This window comes from Calliphora vicina, chromosome 5 (genome assembly GCF_958450345.1).
Source record: "Calliphora vicina chromosome 5, idCalVici1.1, whole genome shotgun sequence".
NCBI classification, from domain to species: Eukaryota; Metazoa; Arthropoda; class Insecta; order Diptera; family Calliphoridae; genus Calliphora; species Calliphora vicina.
The window spans coordinates 2,748,993-2,763,400 of NC_088784.1; the positions used below are offsets into that span (position 1 = coordinate 2,748,993).

A 14,408-nucleotide genomic window follows, 5' to 3' on the forward strand; every position below is an offset into this window, starting at 1 on the left:
AAGAGATTTGTAACGAAGTATATAGCTCCATAGTAAGTCGGACAATGAGTAAAAATTGAGAAAAATAGTTTTTAACACGATTTTTTTTTTACCAAAAAATTTTTTATTATAAAATTTGTTTCACTAATAAATTTAAAAAAAAATTAAGTTTTGAAAAAAAAAATTTTGTCATAATTTTTTTCACTAAAAATTTTTTAAATAAAAATATTTTTTTTTAAAATTTTGTTTACCTAGAAATATTTAAAATTTCCATTTTAAAATATAATTTGGTGAAGGGTATATAAGATTCGGCAAAGCCAAATGAAGCTATCTTACTTGTGTTTTTTACAGTATTTCACTTTGAAAATAAAATTTTTTTCCAAATACTTAATAATAATTAACACGGTGCTACGATGGAAAAAAACTTGGAAATCGACCTAGCGTGGGTTATAGGGCTTGCCGAGTACATTAGAAATTGTGTCAAAAAATTTCAGAAACACCCTCAAATTCCGAAGTTATTCTGAAAAAACCGTTTTCAGTGATGTTCGTCAACTTATAGATCTGTAACTCAGTCAGTCTCTGTCCGACTTTAAATTTTTAAACGGGCTTGGAAAGAAAACTGAATGCGCTTTAAAATGACGTGCATTTTTTGATACATTTGTTAGTTATAAGTATTGTTTTTGTTAAGCCTATCTAAAAGAAAAACAAAATTTATCAACTTTTTTGATTTTAGTCGCTTTTCATTGCTTATTTTGATATGAAAGCTTATACAATTGTATACCATTGTATTAAGGAAATTTAGTTCTTAACAAACCATTTTTTCAATTATTCAAATCGGATGTAAATTGTAAAAGTTATTCAACTTTTCATTAGCACCGTTTTTAGTATTTACTCCCCCAGCCCATATGAATAAAAGAAAAGAAAAAACTATCCAAAAATAATTTTGTACAATTTTTAATTTACAAGGTAAATTTTATGGAACTTTTTTGGAAAAAGTTTAATAAGTAAAATCTTGTTTTTGTCTATATAAAATTGTCTTTAAAATACTTTGCAAAGGAAAATAGGTTTTCATAGAAAAAAATTCAAATAACTATGGTTGAATTTGAAAAATATAAAAACTTACACAAATTCTAGAAATATAGATCTTATATATACATTTTATGAAAGCTTAATTCTTTGCCTAACTTTAGTTGTTTAAAATTTTGAATCGGTCTAAAAATGTGTGAGTTAGAGGTACTAAAGTACTACGACCTATCCTAAAACGGTTTTTTCAAAATAACTCAAAATTTTGAGGGTGTTTCAAAATCTTTGAAAACGGTTTTAGTACGTCCTCACCTAAGCCTACAAACTCCATTAGGTGGTTTTTCAAGTTCTGATATAAAGTGTCATTTTGTAGCAGAGTGTATTTAGCAAAAAGTTTAAATTCGAAAGCAAAAAATATAAAATCTTTGAAGAGTAAAGCAAAAGCTTCAATAACCAATGGACGTTATTGTGTTTGCTTCAATCGGTAGGATTTGACAATTGATTTATATTGTTTAAAAGCGGATTTAGTATTGATATATTGACTAACCACAAGCATTCATTAAATGTAACTAGATGTCATTATTAGACAAGTTCATGAACAAAATGGACATTTCAGCTTTTGCTTCTAACTATAACTCTCATATGTAAATTAACATGTCAATATATGATATTTAGAATTTTAATAAAATAAATACAAATATAAACAAACTAGCAGTTGAGTATAAATATTTACACTTAAATTATATGTATAAACACAAATACAGTGGTGCAAATATTAATGCATGCAAAACTAATTTAAAACTATAGCATTCACTAATTATTGTTTTGAAATACTTATTAAGGACGATTTAGAAAATAATCAGACATGAATCGATACTATTTCGATACAGCCTGATCTAAGTTTTGATCATAGTTGAACAAATGAGGCAATTTCTTCTTTAACTTCTCACATAAAGAGTGAAGTCGAATCTTATTAAACAAATGGATTTTTTAACATTCAAAATACTTCATAATGATTTTTAAAATATTTTAAATAATATGAACGCAGAGAAAAAAATATTGTTATAAATTGTTAACAATATTGTAGTCACAGTAATTATTTACATGATTATGGTAACCATAATATGGTTAATTTACGATTCACATGATTGTATCAACCATATATATGGTTACAGTAAAAAAGTATATGTTTGCAACAACCATCTGCTTGTGGCCAAGATATTTTAAAATGTTGTACTATTTATTACAAGTTCTAGTGTATGAATATTTTACACATTTGTTGTCATTACAAATAATAATTATATTTTATTTAAATCCAAACAAAAAAGAACATACTACAAATATTTGTATAAATAGTTGTGTTTACAAATACTAATAAATGTACATAGTTTAACAACAACATACACAATTTATTTACATTTATTAGATGACAATAGGGCTGTTCACAGTTTCTAGTACTTATTTAAAAAAATAAAATAAAATTTCGCAAAATAGCAAATCATTTTGTCTTAGTGGCAAAAAAAATAACAAAATTTCAGAATCCACGGTCCATATCTTTATTAGTTGTAGTTTCCTAAAGCTGAAAAGTATAAAAAAGTTTTTGAAATGAACAACAGAAATTTTGAACAGAATTTTAGATAGAGGGACGTTTGGAAATTATGAAATGCAAACATGTTAACGACGGCTATTTTGTCCCACCAATTTATTTTAGGAAAAACAGTTTCTACTTATATACAAAAAAAAACTAGTTAATATGTTTAAATTGATATTGTAATCTAAATATTGTAAATACCCCTTATAATTTGTGGCAAAATTTTTAGAATTTCATTTCCTACTGCAAATTAGTATCTGTAAGCTTTTTAAAGACAGTATTAGAGTTTATTTCCAAGAGCTAAACATTGAATGCAGAGCAACATACTTAAAAACTTGGCACTTGCACTTGCAAATAAGACAGATGGGCAAATGGTCGAATGAATGAATAAATGAGTGGACGATATGGATGAATGGTTGCTTAGTTGCTGCAATTATGTACTAAAAACAATCTTACTCATGTACATATAAAGTGTATGCATTTCTTTTTTCATTTAGAAAATCCAACAAGTGCCTAGCAGCACTTGCTGCTAGTCCCACATAGAAGAAAGGGCTAATTGCAATAAACAACTTTTTCTTGTTAGTGTAAAACACTTTCACGTCAAAAATACCAAATGGAAATTAATGAAATTTAGCTTAAACATTTATCATAATCCTGGGTTAGTTGGTATTGAAAATCAGCAAAATCGGCACATAAATAGAAATGTAAAGCAAACCTAGAAAAATGGGTACAATAAAAACTTAGATTTTTGCCTACCTTATATCAATTGATATGCTGTGGATAACTTTGCCTTGGAAAATTCATAATAAGAATATGTTTACTAAACAAAATGTTTAAATTGCTACCTTTTAAACTTCTGGGTATCTAGATATAATTACAGTTGTTGCTGCTGATCACTGTGTGTTAGTTTGAGAGTGACCACTTAAGTAAATGACTTATTGAATTAGTTGATAGTTGTGTACTTTTTTGTTGTTGTTTTTAATGTATGAATGAAAACATGTTTACATTGAAATGCGTGTTAAATTGGAAATACATTGTTTATACTCTTTTGTATTCCAACATAAGAGTGGCTGTCTGTCTGTCTTTCACCTCTCACCCCCTCCTCCATCTCTACTCATGACTGGGTTGTAGTAAATGTTGTCAATAGTGGGTGATTGTTGGTGTGTCATTTTATTGTTGATGATGACGATGATACATCAATTCTAATTGAATTGTAATTACTACAATGGAAACCATTGAAAATCATTTAATCGGTAATTGTTCTTATTGTTTTAGCTGCCTGTTTTATTTTTTTTTTTATAGAAAATAAAATAAAGCAAAGGAACAAACATTTAATAATTGGTTTTTTATAGCTGTAGTTAAATTATATGAAATAGTAAAGTATATAAAGTCATGTGTAGTAAAAACATTAGAGGCCTCAAGCTCCCAAAGTAGGCCCCCTCGGTTGTATTTCTAATGGCCCCCAATTTATTGTTTTCAATCTGTTCTGAAAGATTATGCTATGTAATGGAATCTGGAAAACACAGAGTTTTAGTTTATTTTAATTTATTTTTTTTATTTTAATATTATTATTATTATTTAGGCACAAGTTCATTAAATTGATTTCCTTAGAAATACAATTTATTCTATTAAATTTTCATAATTCTAAAGAATACTGAAAAAGTTATATTTTGTACACACGGCAGAATGGAATGCATTTTCGGGGTTAGACACCACCATCAGCACTCTTTTGTTATTTTATTTTATTTGATTTTGTTTGATTTTATTTGTGCCGCATCTTATATACCCTTCACCAAATTATACTTCAAAATAAAAATTTTAAATATTTTTAGGTAAACAAAATTTTTTTTTTCCAAAGTTGTTTTTTTCATTTTTTGGAAAAAAAAAATTCTAATTGTTATTTTCAATGTTTTTAAATTTTTTGTTTTTTCAATTTTTTTTTGGTGAAAAAAAAATTCGGGTTCAAAATTTTTGTTTTCGATTTTGACCCATTGTAGGTCCAACTTACTATGGTCTTCTATACGTCCTTGCAAATGTCTTCGAAATATCTATCATTAGATATCCATATTGTCTATGTTAATGTCTTAGTAATCCAGATATATGTAAAAAATAGGTCAAAATTCGAGGTTGTCCTGGTTTTTTCCTCATATCTCAGCCATTTGTGGACCGATTTTGCTGATTTTAAATAGCAAACTTCTCGAAAGCATGTCTGACAGAATTATTCAAGATTTGGATCCCGAAGATATCTGGGGTCTTCAGAAAATTTATTTCAACAGACAGACGGACAGACAGACATGGCTTAATCGACTCCGCTATCTATAGGGATCCAGAATATATATACTTTATAGGGTCGGAAATGAAAAATGTAGAAATTACAAACGGAATGACAAACTTATATATACCCTTCTCACGAAGGTGAAGGGTATAAAAATGCAATTTATCTGTTACTACAGGTGGTATGAGTAATATTAATTATATTAATTTCAGCTCTTGATTTAAAAATACTGCGAAAATGCTTTTTCATTGCCTTTTGGTTATTTTATATGAAAGTGTAGCACAATTTTTGTTTATAACAATTTTATATCTGAGTTTATGTATCTACATATATTTAGTTAGATTACAACTAATCTAATTTTATATAAATTGTATGTTTAATATTAAATTTGTTAATTTGTTTCTATATTTATTTCATAAAATAACAAATTATAATACAAAACTAGCAATGACAACACTATATACATATAATAGAAATAAAATAGATTATTGTTATTTGTTTACAATTTAATAATAGCAAATATTTTTACTTTTAATAAAGAGATTATAATTATTTATTTATTTGCAATTATTTGCAGGATATGCACAAATACATACAATTTTGTATTTAGTATGAAATTATATTAAGGTAGTGAAAGTTGTAAAGAAGAAAATATTTTCATTTCATTCTTAAATCAAATTTATTTAATATTAGATATCACATTTCAAAATTGTATTTGTTAGAAAATTTCATATGATGTAAAAATATAAACATTTTTGGTTTGGCTGGTTGGCCATAGACCAACAATTTGATTAATGGTATCTGAAAGTGAAGAAAATTTTATTTGATTTTGGTCTACCCTAATGTACATATGTGTGTACTTTTTTTCCATACAACAACAAAATTTATTATATATTTGTTTAACAAGTACATATTTACTTTTTAACAAATGACTGTTTGTATGTCATTACAACTGTAAACATGCAACAAAAGCTGTGGAATAAATTCATTGCAAATATTAGATATTAATTATAAATGAACAAAATAATTAATTTCAACAATACTTACAACAAATAAGTACAACAATATGTATTGCATGCAATTAATAACGTACAGATTAATTACTGTGATACTCAAATAAATACAATAGTTGTATACCACAACTATTTTAAGAGATTTAAAATAAAACAAAAGACATGTCAATCATTTTAATACATTCGACATTTTTCTAATTAAAACTAATTGTTAAAAATATTGAATAAAATTATAATGGCTTCTCACACTTTAAATTATCATTGTATACTCCAATGTAAACATTGAGTCATGAGTATAACTATGCCCGTTGATCTGTTTGTTTAAATCACTCTCACGTTTAAAAAATAATACCGAAACTAATGAAATTTAGCTGGGATTTTTATCATAGTGCTAGGAAGTTTGTTATTGAAAATCAGCATTTTACGTTCAATAACCAAATAGTTATAAACCAAAATCTGAGACAAACTTAAAAAAAAAATTATTTAAAATTTTGTTATATGAATTAGATTTCAAGCGAAACACATAAACAGATATTTAAATAAATCATTTAAGTTACATACATGATTCATACATCAATATATCCGCTTTAGACCCGGTTCGGTTGCTATTAAAAATCGGCCCACAAATGTCTGAGATATCAGGACAACCGCGATATTTGACCTAATTTTGATATATATCTGGATTATATTTGACATAACATTTATGTCAACGGCAACAACCTGGATATGTTTTGAATATTCAAAACGCTGTAGTTCTGAATTGGATAATCGATCTACTATAAATTTCTTGATAGCCTTGATATACCCAGCCTACTCCACATTTGTGATAACAGCGGGTCCAAATATTTTCCGATTTTCTCCATTTTCTTTTATTGGACTAACAACAAATACCATAAATGTCAAACAAAAAAAATTGTTTAAAAATCATGACCGACTCCAGAGTCATATGCATTTAAATTTAAAATTTTTAAAAAGCGATTTTTCGCTAGTTTTTGGGAAAAAAGTACTTTTTTTCTTTTTAAGTTATTTAAAAAATTTCTAACAAGTTGTATTAGAAAAGCTAACTTTGCATTAAATATTTTACATGAAAAAAAATTTTTGATACCGAGGGTACCAGGTCCATTCAAAAAACACCTATTTTTTATGTAAAATCAACTTTAGGGCAAAAATTCTCAAATCGCTTAGTCGGTATCAAAATATAGTAACCGATTTTAGATGGCCCAATATATTTTTCATTATTTTGTAAAGGGTTCCGATAACTCCTCTCCTGGTATGGATATTATAGCCAAAAAAACTAAAAAATACCATTTTTGGGATTTTTCAAAATTGTTAGGGGAATTGTGGGATTCCTGATTATAAATTGAAAAATTTGTGTCTGTGCAAAAACTCAACAAAAATTTTTTTTTGTCATACAACCTCAAAAAATTACTAAATGTAAGGGCAAAACTGGTTATCATAAAATTTTTGAACCTTTTGTCTATTTCTAACAAAATAAAAAAAAATAATACAGAAATTCCTAGAAACAAGTTAGATATTATCATTTTTATGCTAACGGCATGCGATACCCCATACAAAAAGTATGAACATATGCAGGTATGTTGCTGTTGACGTGCGTGAAGAAGTTCTGCTGTTGAAATAAAGGATAAACAATATGGATATCTAATGATAGACATTTCAAAGACCTTTGCCATAGTAAGTCAGACCTATAATGGGTCAAAATCGGGAAAAATATTTTTTAACCCGACTTGTTTTTTCACCAACAAAATATTTTGCCAAAAAATTTTTTCACTAATAAATTAAAAAGAAATATTTTTTTTTAAAAAATTAAAAAACTGATTCTCAAATTTTTTTTTAAATTTTTTTACATGAAGATTTTTAAAATTTTTATTTTAAAGGATAATTTGTTGAAAAGTGTACATTTATATTAATAAACTCTATTTAGGAATGAGGTTCGTACATTTCGGGACCCCGTTTTCAACCCATATTTGACTTTGGAGCATAACATCAATATTACTGGAATAAAGTTCTCTGGAGCTGGGATGAATCCAACTTCTTTCCATCAAAAACGCCTATGATGCAAAGTCGCCACCACTGTATCTCAAATATAAACATTTCTTCAAACCCTGAGAAGAATACTTAACATTTTAGTCTTAAGCAAATAAAACTAGAAAATGTTTTCAAAGCTTATGCACTTTGTTTTGTTGATGTAAAATTTTGACCCAAATTTCAAAAGGACAAGTCAAATTTGTTATATTTTATTTTGTTTCACTTGTAGTTTTATTTATGTATTTACTTTATTATTCACAAAGGAAAGCAGAACTAACTAATCTCAATGTAATGATGACAGTTTATAAAATATTAAATTAAATATGCACAATGTAATTAGCCCCCTTTCTTGCTTATGCTCCTTGTTGTTGTTGTTGTTGGTTTTGTTGCTTTTATAACAAAATAAAAATAAGGCAACAGGCGGCTGTCATGCAACAAACAAATAAACAAACAAACAAAAACACACAATAAAATTAATATAAAATGCATAAATACACAAACTCTCACTCAGGCATATAAACAGAGAAATAACGGTAAAAATTTCCCTTGAAAAGAAATGGGAATTCATTTTCATACCCAGCATAAACATTCTACGGAGAGAGAGAGAGAGTAATTTTAGAGATACAGAGACACAGAGAGACTAAAAAGGAAATATGTTCGAATTTAATGAAAACTCAGTTTGTGCGTTTGGTAGGCAGCATAAAAAAAGGAAAAAGAAGCAGAATAGTAGACATCTTCAGCAAGTGAATTGAAAATTTAAAAGACACCACAATTTTCAGTATCAAACGAAACATTAACGGATGCGGACGGCCTAAACGGATCATTAAAAAACGACCAGAATTAATTGAAAATTAAATTTGAGAAAAAAAAGCGAAACGAATTTGAAATAAAAAATATTTAAAAAAAAAAGAAATAGTAAATGATCTTTAAATATCTAAAACGAAAACAACTAAACTTAGTTAAAACAAGCCGTAAAGTAAGTGCAAATCTAAAACACCACACGACATGTTACTTTATGTAGCGCTACGTTTGAAACACATTACATAGGCATAAAACTGATGTCTCCAATTGTGTGCGTGGGGAAATTGGGAGCACGTAGCATGAAAATTTTATAGTGCAAAGCCAAAAAAAAGTGACATTTAAAATAAAACGTAAAACGTCCAATAAAATCAAATAAAAGTGAAAAGTTCTACAAAACAAAAATAAATATAAAAAGCAAAAAGAAAATATCAAATAAAAATAAAGAAACCGTAAAGTAGTAAAAAAGGGATAAATAAATAAATTTCTAAAGCTAAAATCGTAAAAGAAATTCCTGTAACAAAAATATAGAAAATAAAAAACGTGTAATTTATTGCCCTTTAAAACCCCCGCCCTTTTAGCTTTAAACATAAAATTATTATGAAAAAACCACCTGCAAAAATGTTTTTTCAGCTGATGTTAACCCATATTCTATTACTGCTGCCCCTAATATTGGCCGCACCATCACCTCCCACCTTGGGTGGTGATACTGCCTCATTTTATAGTTCTTCGGGTTTTATATCCAGTCCTTCCATTTACTCATACACCATAGAAAATCAAATACCCTCAAATCAAACGACCACCATATATCAGGCCCATCCATCATTGCAGCAACAAAGACAACAAGGGGCCACGAATCGTAATTTATATTATACCAGTTCAAATTCAAACTTAAATTCAAATGTCTTAAGTAGCAATAGAAGAGTTTCAGGCTCTTCTTCGACAACCTCTAGCTCAACAACAACAACTTATTCGTCGCCATCATCTGCATCTTTGCCGGCTATGGAAGCTACACAACCGGCTCCCATTAGCGATTGTACTTTAGATCGTTTGGCTGTTTACAAAGTGGTCTTGCACACCTATTGGACTAGGGATTTATTTCCCAAACATTATCCGGATTGGCGGCCAACAGCACAATGGACTAAAACGTTGGGTAAGTTTTTGCTAAAAATACAATACATATTTATTTATGCAGGTCAAGCAGCATTTCCAAAAAATTGTTTATACTCGTAATTATAGGAATGAAGTATTAAACAAAAGGAATATGCTAAGTTAAAGCATTTTGAAACAAATCATGTCTTGAAAAAAAATTTTTTTTAAGTTTTGTGGAAATCCTTGTATTGTGAAGCTTTTTTTTATATATAAGAATGGGATTTTAAAGTTTTGGTTTTAAATTTGATTATAAATAGAGATTTTATTTTTTTGTCAAACAAATTATTAAAATTTGAGTAAGTAATTAGACAGAATTTCGATGGCCATAAAAAGTAAATATCAAATTTTACATTTACATTTTTATACCCTTCACCATGACACTGTGGTTCCAAATCAAAATCTAGGTGGACAAAATTATGAAAATCGGTACATTCAGAATTTGGAAAAACTAAGTTTTTTCGGAAGCTGACAATCTGCTCTCCTCCAATACAAATGGGTTTTTCAATTGGACATTTCGTTTTCTCGACAAAAGCGCCAGAAGTTCGTTAATTTTTTTTAATATTTTACTGCTTTACTAAATTAGATATATCTCAATTGTTTTACCATATAGAAATTCATACTTCAAAACATAGATAAACATTGATATGTACTTTTGTTAAGTGTATATCTTATATTTATGGGTCTCTCCATTTTCCTGTTATAGTCCTTTAAACTTGGGTCTCAAATATACTGATATTTTTATACCCTTCACTCTCGTGAGAAGGGTATATATAAGTTTGTCATTCCGTTTGTAATTTCTACATTTTTCATTTCCGACCCTATAAAGTATATATATTCTGGATCCTTATAGATAGCGGAGTCGATTAAGCCATGTCCGTCTGTCTGTCCGTCTGTCTGTTGAAATCAATTTTCTGAAGACCCCAGATATCTTCGGGATCCAAATCTTCAATAATTCTGTCAGACATGCTTTCGAGAATTTTGCTATTTAAAATCAGCAAAATCGGTCCACAAATGGCTGAGATATAAGGAAAAAACCAAGACAACCTCGATTTTTGACCTATTTCTGACCTACAGTGGTGGCCAGGAATTTAAGACAAAAATTGTTTGCTAAATTCCACGTGATCGTCAATTATTTTTTTAAATATTTCCACAAATATGTATGCATGAGGACTGTTTTAAAACACAAGTGTGTTTTATTCGACTGTGTCAATTCATACATATTCACCACGAACACTTAAAATTTTTCTATAACTTGACCAAAAAAATTTTTTTTTAAATAAACATATTTTCTCACATTTATATCATTATATTTTTATTATTATAAAATATTCGGACCAAATTTCGTATTTTTAGTTCCACTAGTTTCGGTCATATCATGTTATTAACAGCGGATGTTCGCTGAGGTGGTCAACGTATTTCCACATATCTTTGTCCATATATGTTACACCGATTTTTCCAAACATTTTTCAGAAACTAGAAATATTAATAATAAATTTCATACCCTTAGAGGTCCTTTTATTTTGGCTCTATCGCACTTAAAATTCAGTTGATGAAAAAAATTCAAGTATTTGTCTTAAATTAGTGGCCACCACTGTATATCTGGAGTACTAAGACATTAATATAGACAATATGGATATCTAATGATAGATATTTCAAAGACATTTGCAACGACGTATATAAACCATAGCAAGTTGGACCTACAATGGGTCAAAATCGGAAAAAAAAATGTTTAACCCGAATTTTTTTTTTCACAAAAAAAAAAAAAATTAAAAAACAAAAAAAAAATTTTTAAAAATTAAAAAAAAAAAAATTTTTAAATTTAAATTGAAAAAAAAAATTTAAAATAACAATCGAAAAATTTTTTTTTCCAAAAAATTAAAAAAAACAACTTGAAAAAAAAATTAATTTTGTTTACTTAAAAATATTTAAATTTTGAAGTATAATTTGGTGAAGGGTATATAAGATTCGGCACAGCCGAATATAGCACTCTTACTTGTTTTTTTCTAAGAATGTTATATAGCTTGCCAAAAAAAAGACCGTCGAAGCCCGTCCAATGACTATACAGTGAGTGTCACTCAAAATCGTACACCATATTAATTTTTTTAAATATTATGAAATTATACAGGCAATAATAGGTGATTATATAAAAAATTAAAAGTCATTTTATTAATTGAAACAAAAAATATGTATTTCAACAAAAAAGTTAACAAAACCTCATTTCGTTAAAAAAAATATTGATGGAAATTAAAGAACATCACAAAATTCATATTTCACTTAAATTCGTACAATTATATTAAATTATAATTAAAACTTTAAAAATTAAAAAAAAATTTTAATATTAAATAATCCTAATACTTTGTAGGGTATCATTTGCTATTTTTTAGTGCCTTTACGATTTTAAATGAAGCGTTGATATTCTGGGCATTGAAAGTCTTACCCAATTTTTTTATTTGTGGATAAGGGCAATTAAAATTATACCCAATTTTCTGATAGGTAATAGCACACACAATATAATAATAGCATTTTAAAATATTTCCAAAACATCAACTTTCTAAAACTAATGAATAAAATTTGACTACGATGGTGTACGATTTTAAGTGACATTCACTGTATATATCATTTAAGGAAACTTCTTTGTAAAAAATTGTAGCCGCCAGCACCCGCCGAAATACTTTTTTTTTAATTTTTACGGAATGGAATTTTTAGAAATATTTGAAACTTGAAATATAGTAAATACAGATCTTTTTAAAAATTTTGTTTCAGAAACACATGAAAACGTATGTTTTTTAATTTTTTATTAATGAGTTTTATATGTATATCCTACTGTAACTTGAAAAAAAGTTTATATTGATCTTTTAAACATTTTTTTTGGAATCGGAGATACCAATTCTCCGATTCAACTTTCTGTAGCCCCCAAATAACTTACATACATGATTCATACAGCAATATATCGGGAATTCTTCCGGCTCGGTTGTTATTTAAAATCGACAAAATCGTTCCATAAATGGCTGAGATATAAGGAAAAACCGGGATAACATCGATTTTTGACCTATTTTTGATCTATACATGGACTACTAAGTCATTAATATAGACAATATGGATATCCAATGATAGATATTTCAAAGTCCATTGCAATGATGTATATAAGGCTATAGTATTTTTCAATAAATTTTAAAAAATTTTTAAAAAAATTAAAAAACAATTTCGAAAATAAAAAAAAAAATTAAAAACTATTTTGAAAAAAATTTAAATTTTGTTTACCTAAAAATATTTAAAAATTTTATTTTAAAGTATAATTTGATGAAGGGTATATAAGTTTCGGCACAGCCGAATATAGCTCTCTTACTTGTTTTTAATGAAAGTTACCAAAAATTTTTTTTCATTCTAATAAATGCTTAATAAGGACTAAAAAACAATAACGGTTAGCATGAAATTGGCGGATTTCGAGGAAGTTTATTTTTTTTTATCATAATTGTTTTTAAATTATTTCTTTAACCGCCATTTTCACAATTATTGGTTATTTTTCAATCTGGGGTTAAATTTGGCAAAAACAGCTAATTTAGACCTTTAAAGTAAAACAAATTTAAAAATATTAAATAGAAAAAATTAGTTTGTCACGAACAATTTATGTATACCAATGGTCCATAACTATTCATTAACCCATTATAACCTAAAATGAAATATAAAGTTTTTAAATCAATTTGGCTTAACAAACAAAATTAATATTGAAACTTTTTTTAATACTAAGAAGCAATAAAATAAATTTTATTTAGAACTTAATCCTTTATAGCACGAAATTATATAATTTTTGTAATATTACCGGTTCAATAGAGTACACAAATTGATCTTAACATGCCCAAGAAATTTAATTTTAATGTCCTACAAACAATAATGCTAGCAAATAGGCTACGAAATGTTTTTTATTCAATTACTATACAAATTCCTGAAAAGTTGTTTAAGAACACATATGGGCGATTCCATATCATCGTACGTGACACTTGTTCGTCTATAGTGTGAAATAGATTTTGCAAAAATAAAATTATCTGAAAAATAATTTGGTCTTTATGTTCTATTCAGAGGGTACTATATTTTAAAATAATAAAAAGTTCTTTCGAAATATTGGTGCCAAAAATATTGAGCGAAATAAGTGTATATCGTGCGTGACATAAAACGGAACTCATTTTAAGGTACGTGTAGAAATATGCGAAAATATTCGAATCGTGAGAGGCGTTATGTTTTCTTACATTAAACGAAATATTTTTCCTTTGCAATCCGTCATATTTAAATAAAAACAATCTTTGGATGATTTTATAATAAATAAAATTTAATGTCGTACGTGACATACCGTAAGTGACAGATTTTTCTCTTATAATAAAACAATATATATTCTGTAAATATATGTATACAAAAATTAAAAATGTGGATAGAAAATATACATTCCGTTTCAATAAACAATTTGACAATAGCAAAAAAACATTCAAATTCATTTCATACTACAAGCTAATTGGGAGCCTAGTTTTAGCCACAATTT

General features: G+C 27.3%; 1 protein-coding gene across 1 annotated transcript in view; it reads left to right on the forward strand.

The window, feature by feature from the left end:
- The first annotated feature begins 8,713 nt into the window (after positions 1-8,713).
- Positions 8,714-14,408, forward strand: part of mspo (M-spondin) — a 79,069-nt gene continuing 73,374 nt past the window's right edge. Inside the window, exon 1 of the mRNA XM_065513085.1 lies at positions 8,714-9,878. Within this exon, the coding sequence (XP_065369157.1) occupies positions 9,326-9,878 (553 nt within the window). The 5' untranslated portion in view covers positions 8,714-9,325. The remainder of the gene's footprint in view (positions 9,879-14,408) is intronic.